The 10,537-nt window shown below is 36.2% G+C and overlaps 1 protein-coding gene across 1 annotated transcript; it reads right to left on the minus strand.

Annotated features, from left to right (window-relative positions):
• Positions 1–27: 27 nt before the first annotated feature.
• On the minus strand, positions 28–10,281 carry LOC147870848 (FACT complex subunit spt16-like; the record flags this gene model as incomplete). The annotated part of the gene is made up of 10 exons (XM_087341817.1): positions 28–578; positions 1,062–1,169; positions 2,454–2,519; positions 4,015–4,101; positions 4,715–4,892; positions 5,508–5,583; positions 7,307–7,490; positions 8,397–8,566; positions 9,512–9,826; positions 10,139–10,281. Coding segments are annotated over 10 exons (1,334 nt in total), but the record flags the coding sequence as incomplete, so codon positions are not given.
• Between the last annotated feature and the right edge of the window lie 256 nt (positions 10,282–10,537).

The following is a 10,537-nucleotide window of genomic DNA, read 5'->3' on the forward strand; positions in this document are numbered from 1 at the left end:
AATGTTTTTCAATATCTGGAAAGAAAGTAAGATTCATGAACTCTTTAATACTTACATTTCCAAAACATATCACACGTCATAAAAACTGTAATAATGTATCAAATATATTTCTGATACAACACATCATTCCTAAGTTCTTCACAACACTTGAAATCAATCATACAGTCTGAGCTTGAACCAAAATTACACACTTCTGCACATATGTTTCTATGTGACAATTCTAATTAACTTACTACTATCATCTGTCAGTTCGTCTGGCCAGTGTCATTACCCCTTGACACTTGCTGTAGCGATCTGTAACTGTAAAATGACTGCAGTGGACATATAGGAGTTTCGTGATTTTGAAAGTTTACTTTTGACTGTCATTTTCTTTTGTCAGAAACATGGTTTGAATTCTGTGTGCTTTTGGTTTTTTCCATATGCAAGACCATAGCTCTCTCATGCCAGAATACAATGAAGGTTGGAATCGAAGTTCGTTTCGTATCATCTATCAGAGCCTCTTTCAATTATGGAATGGTGGAGATTCACTTTGCCGCAGCCCTCGAGACTACCCTTTCCAACATCTGTACTCTTACTTCCTGCAAGTAAAATATTAAATTTTATTTTTGTAATAAACTCAAATTTAAATATTAAATGTCAAAACTCACCCATTGTACAAGAGGAATATCTTGGGAATAACGATAAGTGCTAAAATGAACAAGAAGCTAGCACGTGTGAAAAGAACACACTTATACATGTTGCTATATGTTCTAAAATGGAACAAAGAGTACACTTGCAGTTTAATACAAATAAAGGTAAGTTTCAAAACATGCATAAAAAGACATTAAACACTGCAATATCTTTAACCATCATAGATCTATCCAAACAGCATCCTTCAATATTCCAACAACATGCATGCTTGACATATTATCAGACATAACGGCAATTATGTTGCAGAAATCCAACAAAATCAATAAGAAATTTAACATTTTTTAGTAACATTAACATCAGCATGTGACTTGCATTTCAGTCACTGTAATGCACCAATGCCAAAACACTTTTCAGTTATGGAAACAACTCACCTCCTCTTGCTGTGTTTGTCACGACTACCACTATCTTCACGGGACCTCTTCTTGCTTGAAGGTGAAGATTTGTGTTTATCATGGTGTTTATCTCGACTCTTTGATGGACTGTGAAACAATACCAGCACTTAAGTAATGTACCAGAACAAGTACCTCACAAATATTATTTAACATTACAAGAGTGGGCAGGTATATGCCAATGTAGTTCACATTTTCCTAAAATTCATACTGCATGCTTTAATGGCCTTACAAATCCACTACTGCACAACTATTCTTGATGCAGAGGCAGAAATAAACATTTTTCCTTGAACAGTAGATTCCAGTTAATTGCGTTATTGGTTAATCGGGGCAGCCGTTTATTTGGGATGAATCTTAAAGAATAAAAACAAATCAGGAAAATGACTGGAATTTGCTTTGCTTATTTTGGGCACCAGATGTTTGAGAATAGGGTGTTGAGGAGGATATTTGGGCCTAGGAGAGAAGACGATGGGGTACGGAGAAAACTGCATAATGATGACAGCTGTGTATCATGTTATTAAATTGTGGTAGAACACCATCCTGTAGAAAATGACCACTGCTACATAAACACAGTCCTCCAAAATATCAAGGAAAACTTCAAAGCTCAGTAGATACTTGCAAAATGGTTGATTTAATGACACTGTCAGTAGATCAGACTCTTAAGCACTGAATGATAGAACGATCAATGAAAGATAAATTGGAAAGAACGTGAAAGGAAGTGGCCATGACCACATTTAAAATAATCCCAGGATTTGGTTAGGACTGAGGAAAACCATGAAAAACCTCAGTCAGGACAGCCAGTCTTAAGGCTGAAATTTGAAACTGACCTCCTAAGTATGAAGCAAGAATGCTAACCACTAGGCTGTGATTAAATTATAGTGGGCAGATTGAAATTGCCACAAATTCTGCAGTTCTGATAGTTCACATCATCATTTGTGTGAATGGTAGCCTCATAGACTAGGGACAGGCACATATGATGGGTCAATGGCAGTTTTACAGACCACCAGCTATAAACAAGCTTCAGAAGTAAAACTGCATGTAATTAGCGTTAAATGTCATGACTAGGTAAAAATCACTCATTAAGGTGAAACTAAATGGAAAAACCTCTAATTTAATTTGACATTTTCTATACACGCAATGTTACAAAATTGATGGTGCCAATAATTAAGCTTCCTATATTGAAGTCCTCATTACAGGTTAAGCTCTTTCTATTGGGGCTTCGAGGCAATAGTAAAAAGCCTCATTCATATAAAATGACAAACTGAAATTTGTAAATTGGTGAACACATAAATGCAAACATTATGATCACTCAATGACACTTCTATGAAATCATGCATAAAAGATCAAATGCATAAATATGAGCACCCTTCTAACCTGTTTTTTGATGAAGGTGGCACCTTCCTGTGCCCACCTGCTCTGCCACTCTTTGTGCGGGCTTGCCTAGGCAGCACAAGGCAAACAATACACAATCTCATGACATATAATTAATTCATAATACTTCAATGTAAAATGGCAATGAATTTCTGCGTAACTTTAGTAGTAGCGTAGTAGTTTTTGATGTTAAATTTATATATTAACCAACTGCGTTATGAATTTCTTTCCAAATGCGGCATCCAAAAATAAAAATGAGAAGAATATTATTTTAGTTCACTTCGATTATTTTATTTAGATTTAGAAGAAAAGTTTCCGCATACACCATATTTACTTGGTGTAAAACATGCAGTTCTTTTACCCCAAATTTATTCATTCTTAAAATTAGTGTGTATAAAACATATAAAGGGCAGAAGCTTTTTCTTTTGAGCACAGTAGAATCTTATCATCAGACACAATAATCATAACATTCTCACTGCCATCCATTTCACTGGACTTTAATAGTCAATAATCTGTGTTGCAATTCAAGCTAAACAAACGTACTGGCAGACAAACTGCTGTGATGCCCCTCACTACCTTTTAAAAAGGCCAGGAAGCTGAAAACTACGAGATAAATGAAACAACAAGTGACAAGAAGAGAGGAAGTGGCTACGACGATACAGCACCGATATAGTATTATGCAGAACGCTTCCTGTCATTCCAGTGTACTTTGAATGTAATTCAATGATTTCTATTTTAAATTTATTCACTATACCTATATTCTGCACAGGCAGCATTCTAAAAATCTATGTTTTTATGAGTGCGTCACCTCAATACAATCTTGAAATCTGACCTATCTGCAAGCACAGAACCTACATAAAAATACTGCATTAGTTGTGTCTAATGACACCAGTTAAGTTTTATTCAATATTCTTGGTTTTTGCCTGCGTAGGCAATGGTTGGAGTTCACTTCTCAAATGTACTCAGGTACCCCCATACTGTGAATGATAAAAGTAAAGCTGTCCTGTTATTTGCCATGGAGCTGCTTGGGGGGAGAGAAGACACAGCTCCTACTCCTTCTTGATCTTGGCACTAGACAGAGATGAGTGGTGAGCATCATGTTTTGGCCGTGCTTTATCCCCAGGGAAGGAACCGTGGCACCCAATGAATAGGAGGCTGGGTAGGTCTCAGAGCTAGTCTGGACACAAGACGCCAAAAGAAAAATGCTTTGCCCCTACAGCGGATTGAATCATGATCATCCAGTCCATAGTCAGTCACTATAATGACTGAGCTACTCCAGCTCATTAAGAATGATAGCCAGAGCAAAATGTCCGTGTTTAGTATTCCTCATATTCTCAAAAACGTAGTCTTCACTGGAGACAAAGTACAGGAAAGGCATATCTGCGTAGTAAGACCAAACTATTTTGGCCCCTTCATTACAAACTTCTTTAACACCTTCAGGTTTCAATACATCAGGTGGCACCCACTTTAAGAAGGGAATTCCTATATGGATGTAATTAGGCGATATTATTACAATTCTACTGTATTCATCTGAGGAACCACATTCATAAACGTCAGTACTCACCTGTGTTTATCACTTGATTTGCTGCCACTCTTGTGGTTGTCCTTGTGATTGGAGGTACTGCTGTGCTTTTTGTGTTTTGAAGAATGTCTGCGAAACAAACGTAACAAAAAGTAGTATCTTTAATTACGAGTGGAGGAAAAGTTTAATTACAAACATCAAAATCTGCATACATAAGGTGCAGGGTTCAAAAAATCAGGTTAGCTTCTGCTTGACAAACGAAACGTTCACTCATTTTAAAAGGAGGCTCAGGGACAACGTTAAACCCTGGCTCAAGGACAGATATCCTCTTACATGGCACGATTATGACGACATTTAACAACTCTGCAATAAGGAAGGCAGAGCTTATTTTCTGCATTGTCTGAAATTACATCTTCATGGGGCAGTAACAATATAATACACATAAATACTGAACTATATTATTTTTTACTATTGCAATCTGCCTAGTTCTATGTTGACATACTCTTCCTTTTTCTTCACCTGTACACTGTACGTCTGACACAAAGAGGAAACGTTTGGTTGACAACATACAGATACATATTTTAAAAACTTAGAAAATTCTGAAGTCTGTTACAAATTTCTGCTCACCACATTCACAAATCAACTTGTCACAAAAACTGAGGTGACTGCAATTCATTTGAAACGTGGACACGTGTAATGAAGATCATCAGTGCTGAATCTGAAAATTATTGAAGTCGCTAACCTGTCCTGGTTAGAATCTTTTAGTCCTCTGAAACTCCCAGGCCGTTTTCCTTTCCCTTTAATGTCTGAACCGGCATATTCATCCTGGAAGTCACTGCGCTCCTTGTCTGCCTCAGCTGCCTCTCGCTCCAGATCTGACCAGTCCTTTCCTGATTCTTCTGAACTGGCCAACTCTTCCTCTGAGCAACAAACAAACAGACATGAATGAAGATGCATAGTTCTTTGTCCATTAAAAGTACTTATGCACTAGGATGGCAACTTTCATGTTGTGTTTTTTTAAACCACTTCAGTAGCATCACATTACTATATTTACACAAAGCGCACATGCACATATTGCATATTTGTTTTAACTGTAACTTCCACAAACACTGTTTACCACTGTCTACCAAATTTTGGCCATTTTACCACTCCTGCAGTTTCATTCAAACTTTCTTCTCTTAAATCAAATATACTTTTTTCTCCCCACATACTATTATCAAAATATTTACATTTACAGGTAAAATCTTCCATCAAATATAAGCTTACTCAAACAATGATTTAATGCTTCAAAGAATTCTACAATAAAAAGGGAAATGCCAATATCAGGATTATCCTCTGAGACACAAATTGAGATTTTGGAGGAGAAGACATTAAATTTATATATGAAGGGTTGAAAATTCTGACAATAGAGTCAGGTACAATAACAGTGCCAATGAGTTTGATAGTCTGATCGCTACACACAAAGATGTTTCCTTTGGAGGGGTTGTGTGTAAAAATGAAACAAATAAAGAATATACATTTTTTTTTAATCTTACCTTCACTTTCGCTATCTTCTGAATACTCAGAGTAGTCAGAGTCATCATCTGATTCTTCAGAGTAGACGTCTGATGGCTGAAAATAAAAATAAATATGTCAATGTGATACTGACATTAATTCAACAAGTTAATAAGTTAAAAAGTTTATAATTCAAAAAACTTTTCACAAACTGGAACACAGGTGACACTTTCATATTTTTCACTGTTCCATTGTATATTTACTGTGTCACTTTGCTAGTAAATGGGAGTTGATATTGTTCAACATTCTGTTTGGCAAACACTAGTACATGTCAAGTGTGGCACAGGCCTGTAACGTAGAGTACATACATATGATGGTTCACTACAATTTCTTTGTGTATTATGTCTACGAAGCAAGTTCCATGCAAGTCAACATGTGGGTTCTCATACATGTATGCACATGCAGGAACTTACATTGCAGGGACAATAGGTTATATGAGAAAATCTTTGACTTGAAACATTATAATTACGTTCATGTCAATGACAACCACTTGAAAAGGAATATAAATTGTCCTACCCACATTCAATCCTTTAAACTTGGTGCCATATTGTGATGCATCTGGAAATTACTTGAACAGTGTAAATTTCAACCGTTCTCGGATATTACGAGCACCCATCAAATACATTTATTTTTTCCAAACTTACAATTATGCTAACAACAAATCAGTTATTTTTTAAAATATAGTTTCAGCCACAGGACGCTTGGATTTTCAAGAGTACAGTTTCTGTTTGCTCATAAATCTGCCATTGGTTACAGAACTATGCAAGCAATGAAGTGCCATATTTACTGAATGCAATAAGACTCTGAAATGAAAACAAACTCTTCCACACAAACACAGAAGTCTGCACAGAAAGAATGGAACAAGTGCATACAGGGCAATTCCATTTTCAGTTTATAACTTTGGAGGTACCTCAGACAAACTTGTGGTAGTTCACTAGTCCTGACCTTGAAAAATAATTGTCTTTCTTGCCTTCTATCCTTACAGCATGAATGTCAGCATATACTACATTCATACTACATGCAGTTAAAGATTGCGGGAGAATTTTGCTAGTTACTAATAAAATACCAAGCAAATGAGAAATGCTGGAAAGGGGCAAATACAAATACTTAAAAGTTGATTAATGCTCATATATAAGCCTTCTGAAGCCAAAGTTCATGAAAATTATATTTATGAGTCTATATGTCAAAGGCAGGCAGCATTTGTTCATTACAAAGATCAACTTGCAAATGCTGTTTAAGGAAAGAATTCCTGTCTGCACTGAGAATCACGCAAAACCCATAAGCGCAGTTATTGACTGTTAAACCTGTAGGCACATTTAGTAAGTTATCACTGGGCTTTAAAGGGTTAGTGTATGGAGCAGATGGTCCTCACACGGCCAACTGGTGTACATAAGATGTCCCCTTTTGTTGACTTAGTATCGAGGCAAAGATCCATGTGATTTGGTTTCCTGCAATTCTACTCCAAACTGAATTGGCTGATCACCCAAGAGGACTTTTATCACTTACAGTCACAATGAAAGCTTCAAGAACCATATAATTTTACCTCCTACTATGGCATTAAACTGCACAGAATCGTAATCGTGGATATAATTAACTTAAATGAACAGTATCTTAGTGCAGAAACTGCAGCAACCACCACTGGAACTTGCTATTAATTGACTTACGAACATCAGCACTTCAGTATCTATTATTCCCCTCCTTGACAAACTCATCAAACTAAAAACGTTTCTCTTTAAATATCAATTTGTCAACCAGGTTATCATATTTATCAAGTTCAAACCTCATAAGCATCATCTTCTTCTTCTTCTTCCACTTCTTCAGCATTATTCTCATCATCACTTTCAGGATCCAGGAAAGTCCAGCCACCACTATCAAAAAATCCTTCAGGATCATCTGTGATTGTCTTCATGATCTTGGTCCAGTTCAAAGATTGTATGCCCTCAGAGTACCGAATGTCACATGAGCTGCGATCAGAAGCAATTAAAAAGATAACCAAAATGATTTCCTCTCTTACTGATTATAAAGTTAACAAACGACAGCACATGTGGTTTCTCAATTTGGCAAAATCTAAGGGACTGATATATTTAGATTATTTATTATTAGAGTTAAGTTTATACGGTGCTACTTCTCAACACATTCACTTCTAGAACGCTTTTGTGCACATTTATTATTTATTACAAGAATTCTTCCAATTAAGACGATTTGAAGACCTGTCGCAAATGTTTATTTAATCTGTGGCAATGACAATGTACCACACAAAGAAGCATGTTGCACTTGATATGAAGATTGGTTTACTAAACAGAAGAAGTATTTAAATTCACAGAACAAGACATTATTTTTGCTAACCTTACACAAAAGTTACCCACTTTTCAGAGAATATGTTTCACTTTTATACATAAGTAGGATATGGCATCTTTCAGACCACCGTCGTCTCATTCAAATAAAGTACCAATTTTTTAAAAAAAAGTATAAATTATATGATGAAATATGCTAACATATACATTAATGTACATTACGGTCTTTTAAGTTGTAACACTGAGTAGTCTTGTAGGTGGTTACCCTGAAAATGGAGCTGATAAAATTCCTTCAAAATGTCACAACCCAGAAGACCATACGTAACATTTTTATAGCAGTAAAAATCCCAATAGCAATTGGATACCATTTTTGTGGCAGACTTAAACATTTTCATGTATTAAAGTTAGTCGTCTCTCTTCCATTTCAATAGAGGTCTTCCAAATCACATTATTACACAATGGCAAAGAATATCCTATTAGCATTTTCGTATTTTACTGTGCATTTTCAGAGCTGTCGAGCACACAAAGAGGAAAGTTCTTAGAGTCAAATGTAAAGAAAAGCAGCGTAGTACTTACTTGAGCCATTCTTTCACATGATCAAGCATGTTCATAGGAATAGCATTAACCATAGCAACTTTACGATGGTAATCTTTGAAAACAAATATCATGTCAAAGTTCTTCAGATGAAACTGCACACGTTCAAAATGTACAAGCTCAACATCCTCAAGGGTGATCACAAATGGAGGCTGCAAACACACAAATTCGTGTCAAAATAATTACAGGAGGTTATCAAAGAAAAGCTTTCACATATGAACCCAAAAGATGTCTTAGGAAACTTTAACTGCCACGTGATTGTTCATCTCCAACTTTACCTCCTCAGCTATCATCATCATCATGTAGTTATGATCCTACAAAGGATATATGTGACTTATTCTAGAAGCTCTGATTACATATTTAATTCTATTAAGTGTGGGAATGGAAATAAAACAAATGGCCATACCTTCGTCATACCAGACATCGACTCAAAGTCTGCTGAATTATGTATTACGCAGAATAAACGAAACAATCTCACGCCTACAAACACACAGGCAGTTTGTTCATAAAGAACCTTTTCTTTTTGTATTATATGACGTTCAGACCTGCCTTAAACCTTAGAATTTATATCATAACGAAGTCCTAAAAGCTGTTTCTGCTTATTTAACAATGGTGTCAGCAACTCAGACTACACAGCATCAGATAAGACAAGGAATACTTGGAAAGGAAGTGGTCATGGCCTAATTTAAAGAGCTGTACTGGTATTTGCCTGGGGGGACACAGGACAACCAGTCTTCTGGGACCTCCTAAATATGCCACTTCGACACAACATTCAGTAGCTAGCAAATATGACAGCCACATGTAACAATTATAAACAGTGCAATGTGCGAAACCTTGAGGTTGCATATGACAAATTTAATGCAGTCTTAATTTGTGCTATCATAAATTATGCAAAGAAATAATCACTAAACTGTGGAGATGTTTCAGAGTTCTTGCTAGCATCAATACGTAGACTAAAGTATCAGAATGAAACCAGGCCCTAAAATTCTTGATTTAAAAGTGGCCTTTCCTTTACAGTCCCTTTAGTGGCTTCATGCATTTTATAATTCTTTTAAAAATAAGGACAATGAAACTCGGCAGTTTTTGACAATACTCACCCACTCTGTAAGATTTACGAGACACCCACTGGTGGGCTGCAGAAGGACTGTGCTGCGGAAGGGAGCGCCAGGGAATCCAAGTTCCCTGAATGGAGTATCAAACTCAATTTCTTGCTTTGTCATGATCTCCACCTTCTCACAAAAGCTCTTGAACGCTGTCTTCAGTTTGTGACGCAGTTCCCTCTCAGACTGTTCAGCTGCTAGATCATCTCGATCATGCATATGTTGATGCTTCCCCAAGTCAGTTGTTATCTCACCAACCTCAGTATAAAACTGCACATCAACATGTTTCTTCTTCCCAAACATAATTGCATGCTGGAGGAAACACAAATATAAACATAATACTTTGCGCAAGCGTTCAGGTCTTATTAACCGCATCAGAGGACAAACTGGAAATTACTGTACATCAATTAACTGCCACTTCAAATAAATATAAAATTAATGTTAAATTACCTACAGGAACGTGCAGCAATGACACTCAAGAGAACAAAAATTACCTCGAAAAATAAAATGAAAAAATAACATTAGAACCGAAATATTTAGAATACCAGACCACAAAAGTAATACAGATGTGGAATTACGATCATACAACAGAATAAATGGTATCATGAAGTGAGATTTTAGCACCTTAAGGTGAAAGTGCAGAAGGATGATCATCTCTCCATCACATGGCTGAAAGAATGCATTCTTGATATTGTTGTACAAGATGTCCACCTTGTCACCTCGAACAGAAGTGTATCGAAATCCATTTACATGAGCTTCTAATGATCCTGCAATGACAAAATGCATTTAACATTTAACAGAAATATCAATAAACTCTGGAGAAAATTATGAAACTTTTCATAAAGTTAAATAACACCAAACTTCTTGTAGTGACCAAAAGGCTACTTAATAATTCTCAATCATCTAATGAGACACCATACTTAAACCACGATCAACTTCAAGAATAAGTTCCAATGGCCTGTTCCATCTCACTAAAAATCTCCTTTCGCTTAAATAGTATTTTCACTGTCATTCTAACATTCC

The sequence above is a fragment of the Zootermopsis nevadensis genome, unplaced genomic scaffold (assembly GCF_977971745.1).
Source record: "Zootermopsis nevadensis isolate Lab colony 2312 unplaced genomic scaffold, Znev_1.0 Znev_ptg000092l, whole genome shotgun sequence".
In the NCBI taxonomy this organism is placed as follows: Eukaryota; Metazoa; Arthropoda; class Insecta; order Blattodea; family Termopsidae; genus Zootermopsis; species Zootermopsis nevadensis.